General features: G+C 39.7%; 2 protein-coding genes across 2 annotated transcripts; one reads left to right on the plus strand and one right to left on the minus strand.

Annotated features, from left to right (window-relative positions):
• Positions 1-1,714: 1,714 nt before the first annotated feature.
• Positions 1,715-11,206, minus strand: FASTKD2 (FASTK mitochondrial RNA regulator 2). The gene is made up of 11 exons (XM_010212245.2): positions 10,502-11,206; positions 10,310-10,413; positions 8,763-8,871; positions 7,608-7,731; positions 6,739-6,878; positions 6,274-6,446; positions 5,133-5,293; positions 3,947-4,168; positions 3,017-3,101; positions 2,128-2,242; positions 1,715-1,853 (listed from the first exon to the last, which is right to left on the minus strand). Exons 1-11 carry the CDS (start codon positions 11,141-11,143, stop codon positions 1,734-1,736), a joined length of 1,995 nt encoding a protein of 664 aa, XP_010210547.2. The 5' UTR covers positions 11,144-11,206; the 3' UTR covers positions 1,715-1,733.
• Positions 11,207-11,476: 270 nt separating this feature from the next.
• On the plus strand, positions 11,477-17,324 carry MDH1B (malate dehydrogenase 1B). Its single transcript, XM_088523778.1, has 8 exons — positions 11,477-11,520; positions 11,980-12,092; positions 12,631-12,765; positions 12,961-13,103; positions 13,728-14,230; positions 15,286-15,434; positions 16,372-16,528; positions 17,164-17,324. Exons 1-8 carry the CDS (start codon positions 11,499-11,501, stop codon positions 17,322-17,324), a joined length of 1,383 nt encoding a protein of 460 aa, XP_088379904.1. The 5' UTR covers positions 11,477-11,498.
• The last annotated feature ends 7,036 nt before the right edge of the window (positions 17,325-24,360 follow it).

Raw genomic sequence — 24,360 nt, forward strand, 5'->3', positions numbered from 1 at the left:
ATTACGGCAGACTGCTACATTTCCATAGCACTTGTACAAGTTTCTGTCTATTAATAAGGTGTTTTTTAGAAAAACAAAAACGTGCTCAATTTAGCGACCCCAAGAGAGAGCTACAGGTGAGCTGCAGCTTGGCCTGCAGGACTTCGGCATTAAAAACAGCACCAAATCCTGTGTCAAAGACAGCTCTGTGCATCTCCCCACTCTCCAGCACAGATGAACTATCCTGTTCTCATCACTATCATGCACCTCATGCACGGAGGGCTGCAAACAGGTCGGCCACCCTGCACGGAACAGCAGAGTTATTGCCTGCTTTTCAGCTGACTGTTCTTTTCCCACAGAGAGGACACAACCACCTCCACATCAAGGCAGGCACCACTCTCCTTGAGTTGCTTTGCAATTGCATGAAATCTGAAATCTGTTTTTCTGCACTTGCTGCGTTTCAGACAGACCAAACTGCTGAACTGCCCTTGTGCTTGTTCATGACAGGCCTGCTATGACTGAAAATGCTTCAGAGCACAATTTCCTTCCTAACTGAGCACCGTTCTCAATCGACATGTTCTGCAAGGGGGTGGGAGTATTTTAAACCCATCGTTTCTTGTCACCTTAATCTTTTTATCTCATCATTGCAATACCCTATCCATGCATCCACGCGACTTTAGAAAGACAAAGAACATTGTTCTTGGAGCTCGTCAAGCAAAGCAAGGGCTCCACCGCTTGGCAACACACAGTCTCTGTAGGAAGTGTTGCTTTTTCCCTTCATGCTGACTTGGCTGTGGTTATGGTACAGCAAAATTGTGATTGAAGCTTTCACTATACCTCAGAAACAAGCTGATTCTTGCTTGCAAATGCTCTTACAAAGAACTCCAGAAACTCCCGTACAACAAATGGGTTATCAGGAACAGGAAGGATACACCCGTTCTCTCTTCTTCAGCTCGAAGGCCCAAACGTGTTCTGAGCTTTTTGGTTTCAGCCAACAGAATCAGTTCCACAAATGCCATTGTTTCATCTTCAGCTACACAGGAGATTAGTGCAGGTGCATCCCATCACACAATGAACAAACTCTGGTACTGTCCCATCTCTCTAATATTCACTGTGGAAACAGTAGTATCAGAAACAGAGACCAAGAGTCTGTTTATAAAAGATATGCAAGGCCTGTAGCTACAAGAATACAAGTCTCAAAATCTATTCTAGTTGGAATGGATCAAAAGATTCAGAAGAAAAACCTTACAACTAAGGAACCATTCTAGTCCCAATTTCTGAAAACCGGTAGATTTATTTCTTCAGAGGCTTGTCACAACTTTAGAATGTAATACTCATATCCTTGCAGATAGATACATTATTTACTGCTTTTTGGTCTAGAGGTCTTCATAGAGACTAACGCGGTGGGTAACGGAGAGGATGTGTGGGAAATCCTAGTGCAGGCGTAGGGCAGGTTACAGCAGCACTTGAAACTCGCTTCCCTTCCCTGACCCAGCTCCAGTAAAGCTTCACTTGAGGAATGAGCAAGGGGGAAATTCATAAAACAAAGTAATTTGCAACAGTGATTAAATGCCAGGGGTTATTAAGCTAGTAATTACTTTCATCACTAAAAACCACCACCACCACCAGCCACATAACACTTGCAGGTGTGCGGTTGTGTATAAAGCTGCTTATATTTTCCATTAAAAACCTACGTGAAGTAAACAGTGCAAAAAAAAAAAGCAAAACAGAAGGCTCAAAATTGTTAGTTTACTTTAATTATTACTCTGCACATTCACTTCAGAAAAAGGGAAAGCACTTCTTGAATAAATTTTTCCCTTCAGAAACTCAACTGCATCTTCATTTGTCATTTCCTGAAACTTCTTGTTCATGACCTGCAGGAAAGGAAAAGGAGAGGGTACATTAGTTTGTTTTGTTTTCATTCACTGATAATAACAGTAATTTGCAGCTTGTCTTCTGCAGTTCCTCTGCTCTTTATGACAGAATATCGTGACACCACCACTCTACGCTGTGAGATCACCTACAAGTAATCAGTTATTCTGGAGTATCTTATCACTCCCTACAGTGCCTGTTCTTTTACTGCACAAGCAGTCATCACCACACTGATTAGCAGGGCATAAGCGAAGGGAATGCCAGGGCTGCTCTTACCACAATCACTTCATAACCCAGCTTAGTGAGGTGCCGCTTCTTCACTGCCAGCTTCCCTTGGGGGTGCGTCGTACCCATGCAGAATGCAGAGAGAGGAACAAAGAGAAAAGCCAACCTGCAGCCAGAAAGAGCAGGGAAAACTTCCTTTTATCAATGCAGGGTAAGCATTTTTAATAGTTAATAGTTCAGAGATGTTTTTTAATGCTGCAGAACATATCTGTCTTACTAGAGGCAAAAATACCAGTACTGCACAAAATTACTTTATTCTTTTGCTTCTTCGAATGATTTTAACACGTTCCTTCTATCAGTTTCACATAAGTACAGGCATCTACCCAAACAACTCTTGTGGCAGAATTAAATCCTTTGACCTCCAATTCTCCCCTAATGAAAAAGAAATAGATCTTTCAAAACTGAACATTATTTGACAGTTTTTCATTCATATAAGGCTTTTCATTGAAATTGTATTCCAGCAGAATTCACTGCTACAACCTACCATTGAGATGAACAATTTGAAGACTTATGAAAATAACTGATTGTTGACTGGATACACAAATATGCTTGGAATTTTAGAATTATATTATTCAGTGTGCTGAAAGACATCTGAATTAAACTTTGAAAATCTGTATCCATTACAATAGGTCGAGATTATCCCTCCTGTGAGGTTTCCAATCTCTTTGTCTGAAGCGTAAATTCTAGACTCTGATAGAAGGCAGTGAGCTAGGTGAGTAGTTATTCTGAAGCAGCATGAGAAATTCTGTTTCTGTGAGCACAAATACCATATCATTATCTACTGTGTTTCTGCAAAGCACTGAACCAAAGAAACAACTACATGGAATAGGTACAAATAAAATTAGCTTGCTAGAAAAAGTATGCAATCCAAACAAGACACCTTTCCACACTGGAGTCAGCATGATCATCTGTTGCAGTTCTTGGGAGCACTTTCTTTCTCTCTGAATCAACTCGAATTTCAAAATCTGAAAACAAAACAATAAAATACTAATCAGTGCAAGAGGTTACAACTAATATTCTATCCAGCTAATTTGAAAAATGAGTAGATATCGTTGCTACTGTGTTTCCAATTCTTATTTTTGAAAAAATTACATATTACTGATGGCTTCTTGCGACCAATATAAACAGCTATAGCTTGTGCATCTCTAGAAAAAAAAATGTAGATCTAAAAAGGTTTTAATAAATATATATATAGTCTATAGTTTAAATAAGTCTTGACCTTAGTCTATCATACTTGTTCAGGCTTTCCTGTAAACCGATCCCTAATTTAGGTTACAGTAAGTATCCTAAAAAATACCGGCAAGCTGGGTGGCTGGCAAAAGAATATGAAAGAAAGGAAATGTTATAAAATTATCTCCTATCAAAGATGATCATATCCATTTCATAAACTAAGCCCTTATCTAGAGTTTTAGAGGAAAATTAAGGCAGAAACAAAAAGGTGGTGGTGGGTTTGTTTGTTTGTTTGTTTGTTTTTTCGCTTTTGATGTGAATTAGTACGTGGAGGGCAACTCTAAAATGGTTGGCCATGCTGGATTTATGCACAATTACAATCTGCTCTCCGATGCTTTCCACAAAAGGCTAAGGCAGTTCTGTAAAGAAGTGCATCATAATGCTTTAGTACATTTACTTAAACACTTTAACAGAAAGATCCTAGAAAATTCACTAATCAGGCACTTCATTTGTCACAGATAACGTCTTTGGAGTTTTACATTTTTAATCACCTGTATCTGTGCACATTTGTTGCTGTCTTCATATTTTAGGAATTACAGATCTACATTCAAAGGAGTATAGCAGTAACTTGGCTTCGTACCAATGTGGTATTTATGCAGCAGCTGAACATTTTCTCGAAACATGTTCTCATCTCCCAGCAGTTCTAGAAGGGCCTCCCGAGCCTTTCTGCGCTTATCAGGTGCTAAGGAGGAGCAGTCCTCAGCCAGCTCAAGCTCAGGCTTTGTGAAGGTGGGGCTATCAAGTTCCACACATGCTTTCACACACTGAAGCATCATTTCCTTTTGATCCTTGTAAAGATCACCTGAAAAAAAGATATAAAACAAATTATGTATTATCTCACTGAATTCTTCATTTTATTATCATTTGCAGTCTGTTCTTGCAGAGCAAATTAATTTCAGTAGAAGAATCAAAACACTTTTTTTTTTTAAACAGAATAACTTCAGTATATTTTCTGATATATCTGATTCATTCATGAAAATTTTGAAGTCTATAGCTGGAACCTGTTCATTCAACCAGTCTTTCCCCTCTTCTGTACACATCTCTGTACATGCTATCAGTTATAAACAAGACTTCAGGAGAACACTGAATGAGAAAGCAAATGTAGTGTTCTTCAAAAATCCAGACAAATAAAAGGCCATTTTGAAGCAAGGAAGATATATCACAGTTTGGCCAGAAAGTCAGCACAGCTTTCAGGTTCAGTAAAAGCTGGTTCAACAGTAAGACACAGAACAGTGAATTCCTCCTCTGCTAAACTATTGTTTCCTGTAGGAAATCATAATGCAGAAGCAAATTCCTCTACAAATTATTGTGAGTTCCTCATTATAACTCAAAGTAATCAATGAAACTTCTACCTATGACTTACAAGTATTAATGCTTGTTTACAAATGTTAGACTTCCTCTGTTTTTTAAAAATGCCCAAACATGTCAGAATATTTAAAAAATTCCTGCATGTTGAAGACAAAATCTTGGTTCTTACCCATTTCAACCACTACTACAAATCCCACATTTACTCTTATCCATGTGCAAGCTACTATTTAAAATATGGACACCTTGTGGCTCATCAACAAGCTTGATGACCAGCTCAGAATCAAAGAACATAGTGTGTCACTTAAATCACCTACATAAAATTAGCTTTTTCCTGAGGACTTCACATTTAATATCAATCATTTTTGCCTTCTGTAATTTGTAAACTTTAACACAGTAACAACGAATTTTGAGTGAGGAGTAAGCTTTTAAAAAGAGAATGTGACATAGTAAGGCCTGACCTGACTGTAGTTCATCAAGGTTTTCCTTTTGCAGCAGCTGATCAAGCGCAGGATGAGGAAGATACCCTAAGATGCAAAGTGAATACACTGCTTTCAGCAGTTCCGTGCTGGAAATACTGGGGAGGTACTTATTCAAGCAGCTATGAAGAGTCTCAATAAACCTTTGCAAAAGAAAAAGGGAAAATGTCAATTACACAAATAAGAACTATAGAAAATATGGATTTCAAGCCAAAAATCACAGAATCATAGAACCTTAAGGTTGGAAGGGACCTCTAGAGATCATCTAGTCCAACCCCCTGCACACGCAGGGTCACCTAGAGCACGTGGCACAGGACTGCGTCCAAGCGGGTTTGAAGATCTCCAGAGAAGGAGACTCCACAACCTCTCTGGACAGCCTGTTCCAGTGCTCTGGCACCCTCACTGTTAAGAAATTTTTTCCTTAAGTTCCTGTGGAACTTTTTGTGTTACAGTTTGTGGCTGTTTCCTCTAGTCCTGTCGGTGGCCACCAGTGAAAAGAGGCCAGCCCCATCCTCCTCACTGCCTCCCTTGAGGTACTTCTAGACACTGCTCAGGTCCCCTCTCAGCCTTCTCTTCTCCAGGCTGAACAGGCCCAGCTCCCTCAGCCTCTCCTCATAGGGCAGATGTTCCAGGCCCCTGATCATCCTTGTGGCCCTGCGCTGGACTCTCTCCAACAGCTCCACATCCCTCTTGTCCTGTGGAGCCCAGAACTGGACACAGTACTCCAGACGTGGCCTCACCAGGGCTGAGTAGAGGGGCAGGATCCCCTCCCTTGACCTGCTGGAGATGCTCTTCTTAATGCAGCCCAGGATCCCATTGGCCTTCTTGGCTACGAGGACACGCTGCTTTCTATACAAGCTAGAAATCCTTTACATTTGATTAATCATATAGAGTATAATCCAACATTAATAGATGTAATAGTCTGGTCAGTCTGAAACCAATTTGTAATTATATAGAGAAAAATCCCTATACAGAAAAGATTACTAACAAACACGGCAAATTTATCCTACAGATTAATAAAATCGACTATGATGTTTTTTGAAACTATTATCAGTTGTCATTCCAGATATGACCCTATAAAGATTATTTAACAGATCATCAGGCTTTCTAAATCAAAACTTACAGTTGCTTTTGGCCTCTGGGAACATAGTTGAGTTGTGAATAAACTCGGAGAATAATCAAAAGATATTTCAAGTTCAGAAATTCAGGGTCTTCTGTCACCTTCTCAGCAAAAATATCCATCAGTTCAGTAGGCTGAAAGCCAAGCATCGCAAAGGCAGAGAGAAGCAGGATAATCTAAAACAAGAAAAAAAATGAAAGTCAAGAAATAAAGTCAATAAAATGGATTATAATGAACATTTTTAATGAAAACAGACTTCTTCAGTTGTAACATCCCATTTATTTCCTATTTCTTTAAGTCAATAGGTAGAAGAACATTTTAAAATGTAACTGCCAACTTCATCAGAGTATTATTCCTCAAAATCTGCTCACCAAACATGAAAGACAGCATGAAGAAAAATAAAATGAAAACCAGCAGAAATTACCTGTTCTACTGGTATGGATATAAATCATTCAGTCTCCACCTCACCTGTCTTCTGTCCCAAAGGCAGGCAGTGGAAGTCACATAGTTTGCTACTGCTGAGAACAATTTTATATTACGATACTGGAGATCGCGGCAAGCTTCCAGAATAAGAATTAACTGCCGAAATGGAGCATCACGGATATTTTCTGTAACACAGGAGCAAAAAAAAGCACAGACAGCACAAAGCAGTGGGAGTTGTACGTTGGAGACACAGTGAGGCAAAGGGAAGAGGAAGAAAAAATAATCTGGTAAGAAACTGTAGAAAAGACTAGCCAAATGGAGCTAAAACTGAGTCAAATGGGAGGAAGGAAAGTCTTAACGGTGTTCGAGTGAAGGAGTTGAGAGGTGATAGAATGAGAGTGAGCGAGGATGAGGGCTACAGGGGACAATTAACAGAAGAGGCAAGAGAAAGGAACAGTGTGTTATGGGGAACATCTCCTGTTCTAGGATTCCTGAATCTCAGCATGGAAATCCCCAGGCTGGCAGTGATGGAGCTTTTTGTTTGCCCAGTTGGACACTTTTGCTATGTCAGCTTCGGGAATAACCAAGAACTAGATCTAAAGTTGCTGATTAATCAGATGTTGGCACATCAAAAAAATTGTATTTTTCATGTTTTATTTACAAAACTGCAAAAAAACAGTGAATCTACATGCATGAATCTATGTTTAAAACATATACATATATATATAATATATATGTATATGAAAAGGTTGTTAAGCACAGAAACATTAGTGTATGCCATACTGGGAAATGTGGCAAAATCCTGAAAAACAAAGATGCTTCCTGCATTTTAAAGGTAATCAGAGAAGGGAGATGGGATGTAATTAGGAAGATTTTTATATAAGGAGAGGGAAATTTAATAAAGCTTTTCTTACCTAGAATCTTTTCACTGCAGGCATTCAGGATTGGAATGGAACAATAATTCATTGCAGCAAGAGCAAAAAACACACGCTGAGCATTCAGGAGTGTCAGATCGTCTACCTCCTTTAAAACAGCCTTCTAAAATGAAATAGAGCTTATTAAATCCTTCATTCTTCAGGTATATTATCACTGCTTTACGGTAAAGGTGTTTACACCAAAACTTTCCCAAATCCTTTAGCCTGTTGGGATTCATACTAAAGAAAAAGTAGTAACAAGCAGCAAAAACATGAAGTGACTTCTTGCAAGTTCAGCACATAATACACAATTAGAGCTGTAGTCTCACAAGGTTTTATAAAGCTCCTTTCAGTTAACAAGTGGAAAGATTGCTTTCCATACATCTAGTGCCAGATCCTCACCACCTTGCTCTAAGAAGTGGTACCTGGTCTAAGGTTTCTGATTTACTTAAATCTAGGACATTTCATGAGCACTCTGCTCTATTCTTGCACGAGAAGCCCCATTTCCTATCACTGCCCTGTTCTTTCACTCCCTCAAGAACATTATTAATCCTGTCCTTAGAGCTGTTCAGCTGCATAATGAAAATGTTGGCAGGCTTGAAAGAAGCTTGCAAATAGTGTCTTTAATCAGAGGCAAGACCTGTTATGGCCTGCTATAAAAGCACAGCCTGCCCCAACTATTGTGTTTCCTGTGGCACCTCTTAGATGAAAAGGGTAAGGCAACGAGCTTGGCAAACTCTTGGGGCATCTCCCTCCCAGCTCTCTCTGGCCTCGTAGCCTCATGGGACACAGCCCCATCACGATATTCTTGTTTTCCAGCCACACATCAGCCAACGGCATCAGGAAGTGCAGCCTGAAAGGCCTTCCATAAAATGTAATGTGGCCAAGAAAAACAGGAAGAGAGAGCATTACTATTTTGCTGTTTCAATTCCTTTTGTACTCAGCCCCCTCAAGGCTTGTCCCACCATTAAATTCAAGTCTCTCTTGCAAGTTTAGGTGGAGTTTGATTCATATAGCAAATCCACTTAACATGTATGTTATATTTTCTCTTTATCTGGAAAGAACCAGGCACAATTTATAAACATTGCAACAACAGAGGTTTTGTGGAAGTAATGGTGATGAAATGAAATTACAAACCAAAATTAGAAAACTTACCTCTAATTTCTTTTTCAAAGAGACTGGAGCATCTTTTCCCATGCATCTCATCAGGTTTTGCAGTATAAAAATGTCTCTGATATGTGGGATTCGCTGCTCTACTAGTAACCTGTTAAAAAAAAAACACAAGGCCTTCAGCCAGAGAGAATACCTGTTTAGCAGAGGTTCTCTTATGCCAGCAGACACAGAATGCTCTTATTCCAGCATTCCCGTTCTCCTTCACTGATACACCCCAACATAAAGCTGTAATTTATCCTGCTCATCTTGCACCCCCTCTTTTTTGCATGTCTGGCCCAGTTGATCATGATGTGGCAGCAGCACAGATGCTTACAAGAAGAGAATAACTCTATTTATGTAAATATATGCCTTCTTCATGCCACCCTGATGCATCAGTGTTGTCCCTCATTTTCTGAATAGGAGAGGCGCTGCCCGGACTGCACTGTGGGAATGCACAGACATTAAGTGCTGCAAGCCTCATGGAGTTAACACATTTTGCAGAAAAAAATGCAGAAACAGCGAGAAAACTCAGGGATGGACCTTGATAAAAGCCTGGAGGAGATGAAGCAAAGAAAACCCAACAAGTGGTGCTTTGGGCTGCAGGAGCAGAAGGGAGTATCACAACACAGAGGCACCATGAGCACCAAATCAAGGAATCCTGCCTTTACAGCAGTTCCTTTTCTGGCTCATCAGGAAAGACTGTAATTGTTAACCCTAAATCACCCTTAAAAACACATCCACAGCTGCAAAAATAAGAAGTGTTAGTTTTGTTGCTTTCTTAGGTGGTGAAGTGCTCTGAAATTTATCACTGCAGGTGCTGCTTCCTGCAAAGGAGAATGAGCTCTAGACATTGATGGAGAGAAAGAGCTGGAGGGGAATCACCTGCTTTGCCCCAACCTATGAAAACTGGGTCCCTGAGCTTCTAGGACAACCTGATTCTTGTGTCTAACAGAGACTCCTTCTCCTAGCAGGGCCTGGCAAAGGACCAGACCCAGAGCATGTTTTGATAGCTTCACTAAAAGCATTATCACGGGAGCGAGCAGATTAGTGACCCACATAACACTCATCCACCTTAAAAAAAAAAATGCAGCCAAATGAGTTATTCTGCTAGAGCAGCAGCAGAAGCAGTCCTCTTAACTTTTCCTTACTTGATTCAACAGAAATAGTCTCCATCTATTAAACAGCAGGAGAACCCAAAACACTTCACAACGTAAGTTAGCCTCATTATCTCCTTTTCAACATATGGGCAAAAGAGGCCTGGAGAGGTGATGTGACTTGACCAATATCACGAAAAATACCCAGTTGTGGAGCTGCAGTCAGCACACGCATCTCTTGCGGAACAGTCTAGCACCTTATGCCATCAAAAGCCTTTCTACTGGAGGATGCAAAAAATGCCAAAAAATCACTGCCTTGTACAGCTGTTATCTCACGGGAATCATCTGGGTCCTAAAAATGCAGTGTCTTTTATGCAGACTCTCCCTCCATGATTTCTAAGAGACATAAAAATCAAAGGACATTTAAAGAACAAGTGAAAGATGCGACTTCCTCACCGTAATCCAGCTTGAAGAGCGCTTACATTCTTGTCTTTATCCAGCCCTGTTAAAACAGTTGCCAAAACTGAGACGCATCGGTTATCCAGTTGATTGAGCTTCTCCTGTTAGAGAGTTTGCACAATGGTAGATTACTTCAGGCCAGAGCAGAGAAAGCGACTGCTTTTAATTTACAAAAACGTGGCTACTCACTTGGCACACCCTGAGCAGGGTCTGCACCAGGAGGGTGTTCTGGGGCACGCCGAGGCTCACCACGGCGTGCAGGCCGAACACGAGGTCGCCGCGCGCGAGGCGCCGCGCGGCGCGCAGCAGCTGCTGGCAGAGCCCCACGAAGCCGGGGTGCTCCAGGATGAGCCGCTTCTCGTGGCGCCGCCGCTCCTCGGGGAGGCCGCGGAAGAGGCGCCACACGGCGCTGAGGCCGTGGGCGGCGCGCCTGGCGGAGACGGCGCGCTCGGAGGCCAGCTCGAGCGCGTCCCGGGGGCACGTGCAGCCCTGCAGCCGGCTCACGAACAGCTCCCCGGGCTCTGCCCCGCGCTGCGCGTCCCGGCTCCCCGCGGCCGCCTCCGCACAGTTCCCGGGAGCCGCCGCCTCCTGCTGCGTTTTGGTGCCCGGGATGAAAACACTCGCCTTTTGAGACAGGAACCGGGGAGAGGGCTCGTGCAGGCAATGAAAAATATTAAAAGAAAAAATCCTAAAGTTGGCCTTTTCCATGGGATCCTTGTATCCGCCAATCCCTAAAGCTCTTGGTGTAGCAGAGGAGCTGGGTGCCCGCACAGCACAGCACCTGTGCATGCACCGCACCGTCTTTAATAAATAACTCATTTTATTATTCATTTTTGCTAATATCCCATCAGCGGGTTTCAAACACCGGCTCGGAACGACGCTTCCGATGAAGCCAACGGGCCTGGAGGCGCGGCGCAAGCTCATATACCTGCGGAGTCAGCACAGGAGCAGACATGAGCTAACAGACACACACAGCTAGAATAAAGGAGACAGAAAATAAAGGAGAAAGACGACTAAAACACGACATGTGCGCGCCGCACCGCGCCCCTCTCGCCGCCGCCATGACAGCCGCGCGCTCCCGGCACGCCTCGCGAGACGGACGGCGCGGCCCGAGGGACAAACCGCCGCGTGGCGGCGCGCGCCGCGTTGCCAGGCAACGCCGCGGCCGTTGGGCGGTGCCGCGCGCATGGCCAAGCTGGTGGTGGCAGGTGAGGGGCAGCGCGGCCGTTGGGAGCGCGGCGGCTGCGCAGCCTCTTCATCCTCTTCATCCTCTTCATCCTCTTCATCCTCTTCATCCTCTTCATCCTCTTCATCCTCTTCATCCTCTTCATCCTCTTCATCCTCCCCGCCGCTTGCCCTCGGGGTGGCCTCCTCGGCCCCTGACAGCTCGTCTGAAGTACTTCCTATGAACGGCCGCATCCCGACAGTTACTTTTTTTTTTTTCTTTTTCTCTCAGCTTATTAATATGCTTACTCTCCACTTTCTGGGACCTCAGAGTATACTGGTTACATGCGACTCATTTTGAATTGGAATAGCTTAAATGTTTAGATTTTTAATTTGATTTATATATATATATATATATATGTATACTGACTTGTTCTAATTAAGCCCTTATTGGGTAACATCACAAAACCGTCCATTTGCCCCAGTTGTTGCTGTGTTCACAGGGAGGGCAAATTGCCCGTACTATGCCAAAGCAGAGCTCCTGGCCTACTATCTCCAGGCTAATTTGCCAGACTTCAGGGTTCACAAGATCACTAAGCACCCTGATGAATGGGAGGTAAGAGATTGTAAATTAAGTCATTGGTAGATATTGCAGTGCTCCAAGGGAGGAATGATTTTATTTGTGGTATAACTCTTATTTTGCTGTATTAGCTTTTTTTTTCTTTTTCAAAAAAAATCAGTACTACTTTATAAGATAGATAGTGCTGCCATGCTTTTTACTCCCCAGCACTTTGCTTGACACCTCAGCCAAGTAACTTGAAGAGCTCTAATGCTAAATGAGTAGCAATTATGTCTACAACCTGCTTAACTTGTACAAATAAATAGAATTCTCATGTTACTCCTCACTTAAAAGTATTCCTATTTTCAGTGCTGCTAAGAAAGCTGGGGAAATCTAAGGAAGTAAAACCAAGCAGAAGATAGTAAAAGGTTTTGCTTTTGTGTTGAGGTATCACGGTGGCTCAGTTTGTGTTGTTCTTAAATTTTGCACACACAGTTTTGTTGGTAAGCTGCAAAACATCTTGTAATTATTTACTGAGATCAAATAATGTAATAAAAACGTTGCTAGCAATAACATTTTGGGGGGTTTGCGATAGGAATGGCTTCGTGACATCTGTGAAAGGAATGGATGGGAACACAAACACTCTCCAATCATTTGGAGAGAACTTGTGGATCGTGGAGGGAAGGGCCTGCTTCTGGGAGGAGTTAATGATTTTCTGGAATATGCTCAGGTAAGGAATATGCTCAGGATCTGCCTTTAATGCTGTAAACTTGTATTTTACTTTTTTTTTTTTTTTTTAAAAAAAGCATAATGTTCTTGTTCCTTTTTTGTTTTTCAAGTGTAAAATACAAGTGACTTTTCCAGTGGGTTTTTGTTTGTGTGTTTGGGCTGTCATTTGATTAGAGATCCCTGTTTTTGATCTTAGCGCTATTACGGTATCACCTCACCAATGCTCAGTGAGGAGATGTTAGCCATTGCCGAGGAGAACCTACAAGCTCACCTTGAGACTGAAAAAGAGGAGGAGGAGATTAAAGGTCTCATCAACCCTTTGCAGATATGGATCACAAGGTGCGAATAAAGAGAATGTCTGTACAAAATTTCACTCACAAATGCATTTCTTTTATCACATTTTGCAGAGCTAATAACTAGCAGGTTATACATGAACCCCTGTAATTTTGCTGAATTGAATCATGTTCTGTACCCCTCTGTATAAGCACTCAGGATATAATCCAGAAAGTATTTTCATTGAATTTTGCATCAGTTTAAGTGAAGGATTCAAGCAGCAAATATTAGAAAATATTTATGAAATAATTAAGATTTTTTTTAATACGGAATGTTTTTTGGAAATACTTAGATAAGTAAACTTTGCTTTGAAGTTCTTATTTTACAAGGTTCAGCATTTCTGTTAATATTTGCCATTTATACTTACACACCTAAAAGAATATGGTTCTTTTAAGTTATTGCTGACAGTATGCCCAAATGTATAGGATGGAAAACCTTTAAAAGGTTTTTCCTTAGCAAAAAGACCCCACGTTTTTAACTTTTAACTCAAATTGGGAAAAAAAGAGCAAAAAACCCCACAAACTAGTGAATTCTTTAAATGTTAACTACAAAGCAAATTCTTCTTTAATTGGTATAATCAGTTATTTTTTTTTCTGATAAACCACATTTTTTCTCTATCTTTCTCATCAGTGCATCAGCTCCAACCTGCTATCATCTGATCCCCCTATTGGCAAATGGAAAAGTGTTTGGGATGACCACAGAAATCAGTATCCATTTACTGGACACGGAGCAGTTTGACCAAGTTCTGTGCGGTGTTGTGATGGAAGCTGAGGACATGGCCTTCCCGCTGCTCCGCAGCATTGCAAAACACACTAAAATGGAAGAGGCTTTCCTGGAAGCCGATGTTATCGTTGTTCTTGATGATATCCTCTTCAAGCATGAAGCCCCACGCCTCGAGGACTGCGTCAGAGAGCTGAGTGACACCTGTCGAGTCTATGCTCCCCTCATTGAAAAGAATGCCAAGAGTGGTGTCAGAGTCATTGCAGCAGGAAAAACCTTCGTAAACCTTAAGGCATTGATGATTAAGACATACGGCCCATCCATTAAACCTGAAAATATCATTGCCCTTGCAACGTTCTGGGAAAGTGCAGCTAAAGGCATGCTGGCCAGGAAATTGAATGTAAATGCAGCAGGTGAGTATTTGTGTGGTTGGAATTTGGAGATTCCAGTGGATAGAGGTATCCTGGAGTGTGTTTTTCATAGGAACATGCATGCAGAAATGCAGGCACAGCAGCACACTCCTGGAATTTCATGGCTGTACAGAATATGAGGGGTGTGAATAGCAAATGCTGCTGTTCTCTCTGCCTCCAGCCGGGTGGATCTGGGCATGATCCCATTATTGTTAGTCACCACATTAATTGTTGTGCTAAACCCTACCATTCTGGCACGTATATCACGCTGGGAATCAAACTAGGACTTCAAGGTTGCATTTGCACCACACCGTATATTGTTACACCTGGAACACTCAGGCTAGCTGTGAATATAGAAACATATAGAAACAGTATAGAAACAAGACTGCATACTGCTATGCAGATAATAAATGTATAGTAGGGCTGTGTTACAATGTCATTCCTGAGTTAATTAGCTTGTTTTCTCAGGAGGGCCAAGGGTTAAAAAGGGAACTCGTACAGTTCTCTAACACCTTCCTTTGTGTCACTATTCTCTCTGTGTTTCAGAGATAGGTACTAGTTGAAATGACAAATCTAGATATTTTGGGGGCCAAAAAAATGGAAAAGTATCTTTTAAGATAACTTTAAGGTAATAATAATTATTCAAGAAATTCATTTTGCACCAAAACAGATGCATTTTTTAAAAAAATAATTTTCTACAGATCACTGTTTGGTAATTTACATTTGCATTAGGAGGGCTTTAAAAAGAGCATTGCCATATGTTTGCAGTAAGTTTTCTTTTGCTTTCAAACATCTAAATATTTACTAGGCTTACTCTAATAGATACAATAATTTTCTATAAGTTAGAGTTTCTTTTTCAGCTTGTGAGGTTTCATGTAATGTTACCAAAACAGGTTAGTTGCAGTTTTCAGCTGAAATGATCTTTGTGATCAAAGCAGGACACTGAGTCAGGGAATAATTCACATTTAAAGGATCTTCTGGAGATCATCTAATCCAATCCATGTTGTGAAAGCATTTGTCTTTCTTTTCATTAATTTGTGTGTTTTTCTCTGTTACAGGAGTTAAAGATGTGATTATTTGGGGCAATGTTACTGGCTGGAGCTACATTGATTTCTCACATGCAAGAGTTTATGGATTTGACAGTGCTATTTGGGGTCCACCTGATTTTTCACGTCCTTTGTGCAATGTGATTCATAATAGCTGCAGTGCAGAGTTCCTTCCAAAGTAAAAACTAAGTGATTTATATTAATCTTTTTCTGAACTTTTTAAACAGAAAGATTCTGTGTTCAAGATCTGTCTTCACTGACAGATCTTTTACTGTATATAAAAGAAATACTCAAGCTGAAGTACTCAGTCCCCAAAAGAGATTGAGTAGTTGCTAGGGCTAAACATAGTTCTAACTCCCATGCCAACTTTGGCTATTGTTGTATTTTCCTATATATTGAGTGTGTTTCTTTTCTGTCATATCAAGAGCAACCCATGAAAGGGCAGAAAGGCCAGCTAGTCATTTTGTTTCCTCATGCACACAAGATATCTTTGAAATAATAATAAATGTATATCTGCTTCTTAAAAATAGCTGAACTACCTTGAAATATGGTCTGAAGGGGCTAATGCTGTCAAATTCCCCAAAGAAAGGAGTTGCTAACACCTGCATAAAATGATCCCTGGCAGCTGGATCGTTTCTTGCCAAGGGGGAAGCAGCAGAGAAAGGATAGTTGGCATAGTTGTAGTGAAGAGGCAGCAGCTGTGATATGTGCTTGCATTTGGCTGCATGCAGAGCTCCTGTTTTGGAGTCTTCCAGCCTTTGCTGAGCCACTGAAAGAGGAGGCCACAAGCACTTTTGTTGGTTTGTACTTCTGCTGTGACTAGCACAATGTGACTCTGGTCTGTGCCTAGTCCTTACGTTAATTCTTCTAAGTCACGATAGTAGGGGTTATGACTTGAAGAAGAGACCTGACTTTCATAGGTAAGGATGCTTGTTGTTAGCTTGTGTTTTCTCTTTTTAAGTACCTTGCCTTAAGCACCCAAGTTTAACGCATTACTGTTAACCTCCCTTGGTTTTAATTCTTACTTCCTGTAGAAAACTAGTCTTCCTACTCTTTTTTTTCTTTTTCTTTTTTCTTTTTTTTGATAGTGGCAGCAAGATATGTTCAGAATTTCTGTCTGCACGGAGTTCAGTGAATTCCCAGAAATATCACGGTGTGGGAATGTCACCTGCTCATGCAGTAGCTACTATACTCAGATACTGGTATCAAGGCTCTCCTCCTGGGGAGATTGTTTCTGTGGGAATACTTTCTGAAGGTAAATCTATTTTTACTTGACATGTTCTCAGAAGACATCTCATTACCATTAGCAGCTTTAATGTTTTTTTTTATCAAGCGTTTTAATTTGATCATAAATCGTAAATCAAAAGATTCAATGAGAGATTGAGAGTTTATTTCAGCATAAGAGCTTCTGACTCTAAGCAATTGCAATGTACAGAGCTTATGATTTGCTATTCACTTTTTACCAGCATCTTTTAGGTTAATGTCCTTTTGCAAATTTAGTTTAGTTTAGCTTTTCTTGGAGTACATATTTTGCTCAAGGACTGTTTATAATTCTTAGTACTTGGGCTATAAAAGCATGTTCTTGTGTAGTTATGTGAAGCAATAAATGGAATGTTTTACAACAGCTCTTTAGCCCTTGCATGAAATAAGAGTTTTAAGATTTCCCCTTTTTAAGATATAAAATTGTTACATGCACGTAAAACTAAAATTCAGTAAAATCACAGTAAAATTGAGGCCCTTTGCCTTTCTCAAAGTAGAAAGTACCAATCTCTGTTTTTGCTAAGGTTTTGTCCAGTTGAAGACTTCTGTAAGACTTAATCTTGACCCTGGTAATGATGTGGGTTTTAATCTGAATTTAGCTGTTAGGGGTAATTTTTTTCTCTTCTTCAGGTCAGTTTTGTGTTCCTGAAGGGATTGTCTTTTCCATGCCAGTGAGATTCCACGATGGTATCTGGGAAGTCATGACAGACTTAGAAATTAATGAAACAACTCAAGAAGTTCTGAGACTCTTAAGCCATGATCTAATACAGGTGATGATTTCTTGTATCTAATAATATGTTTACCCAGTCACCTATTGGTATAACAAAGTTTAATTTGGGGTACTGAGACCCTTTCTTCAAATATTAGTCACCTACAAATTGTGCACACACAGTTACTTATGTAAAATAGTGTAGTATTAAATATGGAAAGGAACAGGCAACTGTTCCATTGCTTGAAAACGAGATGATAAAATATATTTACCTACGTAAATGCAGGATTTGCCTCATCAAATTCCAGCGGCTTTGTGCAGAACAGAGGTATTGGCTGTAATTTAATGTTGCTACATTCTGTGCTCTTGATCTTGATTTTGCTAGTGTTATATTCAGAGTAGTTCCATGTCATGAGCCAGATCTGCTGAAATTCTTGTGGCTGTGATTATGCACAAAGAAAGAAGACTTCTATATAATTTGGATTTTGATTTGTTTTTAGAAAATACAAAATCTGCAAGCAGTAATTTCATTGTTAAATCCTTTTTGCCTCACTGAATATCACAAAGCTAATTTCACTAAATATTAGTATCCAAAAAAGACTGGTTACAAATTCTGCATTCTATGAGCAGCCATAATAGGGTAGTTTTCTCTTGAACATATTTTAAGTTCATGACAGAAATTGAAGTGGAGCGAAATAATGAGTGATAAGAAAACTATCTTTTTCATTCAGGAAAAGCTTGTTGCACTAAGGAAAATAAGAGAAATGCGTCCATATAAAGATGGTAAGTTCACTAGTAAAAATATTCCCTTTAAGACGGTGTTGGTGCTACCCCAAGTAACTTGCTGGATAAGTTCTTTCACTGTACATCCTATCATGTTTTTGAAGCTATTCTTTACTAGTATAAACCTATAAATAATAAAAATAATGGATCAAATTGCTAAGAGAGAAAACATACTATAAATTGAAGATTAAATTTCTATTTTTTTCTGTTTATTACAGTATTTACCAATTTATTCGATATCTTTAGTCTGTAAATCAGACGAAAGAAGAAAAGGTTGAAATACTCAGAAAGTGTAGGTTTGAAAAAATTATATCCTCGCTTACTGCAGAGCAGGCTATTTCAGTAAGTGCCAGACATAACTGCCTTTTCTTCCAATTACAGCAAATGAAAGATCTTTCAAAGATCCCTGTGTTGTAAATTTTTGACCATGTTCCTTTGCTGGTTAATGACATGCAAAGTTTCTCATGACTTAATTTTGGAAAAGGGAAAAAAAAAAAAAAATCTATGACTAGTTTCAACTAAAAATCTTTAGAACGATTCCAGTATCTCTTTCTAATATGGGGTGTTTGTGGGAAGGCTGCAGACTGCTCTCAGCTAGGTTGTGGGCTACTCTTGCAACATTAGTATTGAGTGCCACACTGTGCAGGTATAACCTGAATGCCCTGTTTATCTTCTTGCATGTTCAAGAATTTTAGGAGGTAGACAAAAATACGGACTGTTTTTGCTTTCTGTTTTTAACAGATTTGGAAACCTTGTCTACAAGTTGACTGCAGGAGAAAATACTGAAAATTCACATATCGTAGATTAAAACATCCTATTATTTTCCATTGTTCAACTAAACATAGACTAAATATCATTGCATTTAAACTATCTTCCTTTTCCATAACCTAGAAGTCATGGGAAGAAGAATATTTCAAAAAGAGTATTTCAAAACCAGTGTAAATACAGCATCCATAGTCTGGAGACCAAGGGAAAACTCCCACTATTGAGTCTAGATTTTTTTTTTGTGTGTGTGGCCAATGACATTTCTTCAGACCAACAGACTGTTTCAGAGTCATTTCTCAATATCCCAAATAGTAACATTAAGACAATAATGAGCAATTTTTGTCATGGATAAAGAATAGTAATTTCATAACTCCAAACTCCTGCCTCATATGGTAGTCATAGATGTAATGAAACCATTTTTGTATAAGAAAAACTTCACCTAAGAATATGTAATTTTTAACACAAAAATTGCATACCGGTTGGTCTTCAAGAAGGGTGCTTAGAAGGCTTGCATATCTTTGAGGAAGTTAGAGGAAATGGTGCAATTTCTTATATGAATGCTGCAGTTTCCTGTGTGAAAGAAAGCAATGAGAAGCAACATGTTCAAGAACTGAGATTTCATTGGTGCAGGTATCCTCATGGAAGAGTCAAGATGGGACTTGTAGAGGAAGATTTTAAAGGGTCTTTAAAAAATGGTACAGAATCATTTATTTCATGAGGTTAAGTTGTTCAGGGAATTAGTTTCTGGCTGTGTACGCCCAGAAAATTGGCGGAGTCTTTAGAGAGCATCTGGAGGCAGATGTCTTGGGACAGCATAGGAAGGAAGGATGCTAGCAGTAGGTTTTGCAAGTGTTGTCAGATTTGTTCCATGACTTGCTCTTATCTAAGATGTGAAGGGAAGGGTAACTTCTGCAGTGTGTATTTATATTTTTGTTTTGTTTCCCTACATGGAATATGGTCTGGCATGCATTTTTTTATATTCCTCTTTTCTACCTGGGTAGAAGGTAGTTCAAACTGTGCAGTTCAAGCACCAGCATTACACAGCTCTTAATGAGAAAGAAATGAACTGTTCTGCAACATATAAGCAGGTTTACAGGGCTTCTTGTGTTATGAGAAAGGTGTGGAAGTCTCTTATACCCAAGATTACTCTAATTAGGTTAGGCTTGTGGTTTGACAGAAAATTTGATCTCATGGTGGCGTACCAGCATGGAAATTGAATCATAGAATGCAATCATAGAACCGTTAAGGTTGGAAGGGACCTCTAGAGATCATCTAGTCCAATCCCCTGCACACGCAGGGTCACCTAGAGCACGTGGCACAGGACTGCGTCCAAGCGGGTTTGAAGATCTCCAGAGAAGGAGACTCCACAACCTCTCTGGGCAGCCTGTTCCAGTGCTCTGGCACCCTCACTGTTAAGAAATTTTTCCTTAAGTTCCTGGGGAACTTTCGGTGTTTCAGTTTGTGGCCATTACCTCTAGTCCTGTCGGTGGCCACCAGTGAAAAGAGGCCAGCACCATCCTCCTCACTGCCTCCCTTGAGGTACTTCTAGACACTGCTCAGGTCCCCTCTCAGCCTTCTCTTCTCCAGCTGAACAGGCCCAGCTCCCTCAGCCTCTCCTCATAGGGCAGATGTTCCAGGCCCCTGATCATCCTTGTGGCCCTGCGCTGGACTCTCTCCAGCAGCTCCACATCCCTCTTGTCCTGTGGAGCCCAGAACTGGACACAGTACTCCAGATGCGGCCTCACCAGGGCTGAGTAGAGGGGCAGGATCACCTCCCTCGACCTGCTGGAGATGCTCTTCTTAACGCACCCCAGGATCCCATTGGCCTTCTTGGCCATGAGGGCACCCTGCTGCCTCATGGTCACCTTGTCGTCCACCATGTTGACCATGAAGGTGAAATTGAAGGTGGAAATTAATTGTTTCCCTGCATTGTATGCCTTCTGCATAAACTCTAGTAATTGGATCCACCACGGAACATGTAAATTTTCTTGTTGGCCTGAACAGTTCTTATTCTAGGCCACTGCTCCTAGGACTTCCTGCGATCCCTCTGTGTGTTGTTGCACGAGCTACTGTAGCACCTTGTGCTTTTTGTAACAGTGTCTGTCTCCCACCTCCTTTTCTGTCTCTCTAGCAACATAGTTTCTCAGCAACTGGGAGATGCTAAGTAATGCCCCTCAATTTAGAAATACTGCACTCAAACCATAAGAAAAAAAGAAAGTTTTGAAACAACGATCAAATAAGTTTTATCTTTAATAATTCAGAATATTTATTACTAATTAATTAGTGTTCTCTGTTTTGACTGCTGAGATAATTACCTGATACTTTGATCTGGGCCTTTGCCAGGCATTTGTTGTGAGCAGCAGCATTGAGTTAAAAGCAGAACCTTTAGAACTGTGTGTTGAAGTCAACTTTAGAACTGTGTTGAAGTGCTGTAAAGCTATTGGACTTCTCTGTAAAATGTCTTTCTGTGCATTTGTAACTAATTTTTATAATTCTTTTTTGCTTTGGAAACATTTATAATAGTATTAAGGGGCACAGGACACACTACGACTCCAATAGTGCGCCACCGAGCAATGTTAGTTCAGATGTGACACTTGGGTAGACAGTTGCTGCTTCTACATTCATATTTGGTGTGTTATAGGGTAAATGTGCTAAGGTCACCAGAGTAGATCCTGCTCATTTCACCCCAGGGCTCCTGTACTGTTAAGATCCTAACTCTCCATAGGGTGTTTCTATATATGTAGGCTGTGTGTATTTTAATAATGCCTTTTATAACTTTTTGGAGGCAGGGTTCATTGGCATAACATGTAATGACCTTGCTCTGTGACAACCACTAAAACACGCAAGCACATAGTTAATTTTGAAACTGTGAATACCCTATACAAGAGTATAGTGTGTTTATCCATATGGGTAACTTAAAGGATGTTGGTTAGACATTGTGCTAGGGAGCTTGCCACCTTAAAAGATCAAGTGCTAATAGATTATGAATGCTGTTTAATTTAGTGAATTCAGGGGGATCTGTTCTCACTTGAGAACATATTTGAGTTCTAATTGGAGCTTGACTTGTGTGTTTTTATATTCATTCTCTTGCATTATCTTACGTATGTTTGGTGGAAAAGAAAAAAAAACAGATGATTCACACAGTAAACTGTTCATTTGCAATTCTATCTTTCAGCAAATATCTGGACTGTGTGTTGCTCCATGTGGCTTTCACTAAACACTTAACTTTAATTCACTGCTTATAATTTTCTGATTTCATTAATTTCCCTAACACAGTGTTTTTTTTTTTTTTTTTTTCCCAAATTGTGTAAAGTTATATACTGCTGCACTCAGTTCAGGAATGATCCATGCAAAGTGGATGTGAGCTCTAAAGTTTAGTAGAAAAACAAACAGAATAGTGAGGAAGCAGCAGGGTGGTATATCTATATATCTATATATCTATATTTTTTTTTTCAAAGAAAGATTTCAGTAAGAATTGTGGCAGTGTAGTCTATAGTGAAGAAGTAAAGTAAACCTGTATCCCATTATTTTAAATATTTTTAGGTTACTGAAAGCTAAAGTTGTAGCTTTCACCACCTAAAATGGTGAGCAACACATCTGTAATAGACTCAGTAATTATAGAGCATTGAATATTTATCCATCATAATTGGCTTGTTTGCTTTAAAGTTTGTGACAAATGATCAATCATTCTGACTGAAGAATATAAAAAAATTAAACTTTGGATAAGTTCAGCTTTATTTGTTGTTGTTGTTTGTTCTATCAAACCTCCTTTTTTTTCCCTCCCATTATAAGATGTATCTATGACCTTTGGAGAATCATGTAACTTAGTAGATCAGTTATACCCAGGGTTTTTCAACTTTATCAGTAAACAAAATACAGCTACTATACTGAATTTATAGGTATGTTTTTAAGTTTAAAAAGGTGACATAATTTAGCAGATTAATGACACCAGACCTGAGGTAAGACTATAAGTTCCCATTATTATCAGGAATACCATGATCACTGCTTTCAGACATGTCTGAGGAGTTAAGTTCATGGTTTTACTTCCTTTTCCCCTTCATTCTTAGCTCAGAAAGAGGTAATCTTAGCTGATGACTTTACTTCAATTTCAAGATTTTTAAAGATAGAGCTGCAAGCAATAGCAACCAATGAATCTTGGGAAGGGGCTGGTGGAAAGGGAGATTCTCTCTTCCCTGGAATTACACACTATCAAATGTGTGGTAATCCTGTATGTGCACAACAGAGCATCGAATAGAAATCAATCCCATTTCCTACGCTTCAAATTGTCGCGGGTCTGATTTCCTCCTCAAGCAATTGTACAGCTGCTAGAGTTACTTCTAGGTTATTCTGAGTAGAAAGGACTACAGATCCTTTGCAAGCAGTTTGGTCAAGTTTCTCTGCATGTGGCAGCAAGACTTTTATGTTGTTTTATGCAATTTCTATCCAATTTTATCTTTGAATTGCATCCAGTAAATTGTTCAGATTAAAAAGTTTGATTTGAATAGACCTGCATGTCTCTGTCTAGAAACTGTGCTTTTATGTTTCAGTTTGTTTCATTATAGAACACTTAATACCATTTCAAATGGATCTGGACCTGCAGGGTAAGGACTTCTTTCTATCAGTTTTCTCTGTTTTTCTTATGAGACATTTCTGTGTCTTTTTGGACACAAACTAAGGAGCTGTGTTCTGTCCAGGGGATGATCTTCATCTCTATCAGAAATGAAAGGTTTCAGTTGTGTGGCTTCAAATATCCTTGGTAAATAATAATCCATAATAATTAAATTATTAAATTAAAAAATAAAATAAAAATAAATTATATCAATTAAATTACTATTAATAAATATTTATTTGTATAAGTGATTATAATGATTAATTAAATAATTGAATAATTGATAATTAAATTATAATAATATTTTTGTATTTAATTTGGGCTTTTTATTTCTTAGTGTGGCATTTACCTGTGTGGTTTTGCAGGTTAATTTTGGAATTATTGCTCGACAGATGCAGAATGTCCTTCTTTGAGCCCACAGATTGTTGATAAGGACAGACTGAAATAAAAAATATAGTAAAAAATAAATGACTAGCAGATGGGCAATAAAAGAGGTTCTCTATGCTTAGAAAGTGATCTCTCCCAATAAAGGCACTTGAGCTGCATCATCTGTATGTTTCTAACATTCACATTCCTTCTTGGAGAAAGAAAATTAACATTTGAGACTTAAATCAATGCCTGTTGAAAACAATGAGGATCTTTCCATTACTTTCAAAATAGCTTTCTGTCAGGTCACTGAAGAAAAAGGACTAATGATACTACACTGAAAATTCATTTTCCACATTTCATGACATACTCCACCACATCTCCGAATAATAATATCACAAAATATAATCTAACTCTGTGTAGAACAACTCTGGATGGTATAGTAGATACAGGCTTATTTCCATACTCTAGACAGCACCTGGAAACCAGCAGAGCTCATAATTTTCTAGTTATTAATATCAGTCGGGGACATTTGTGGGGAACCATTGCACATATATTGGCCTGTTTCCAAAGTAAACAGTGGAGAGTTTTGTGT

Source organism: Tinamus guttatus, unplaced genomic scaffold (assembly GCF_059628265.1).
Source record: "Tinamus guttatus ecotype Peru unplaced genomic scaffold, ASM5962826v1 Tinamus_guttatus_pri_ptg000197l, whole genome shotgun sequence".
Taxonomy (NCBI): Eukaryota; Metazoa; Chordata; class Aves; order Tinamiformes; family Tinamidae; genus Tinamus; species Tinamus guttatus.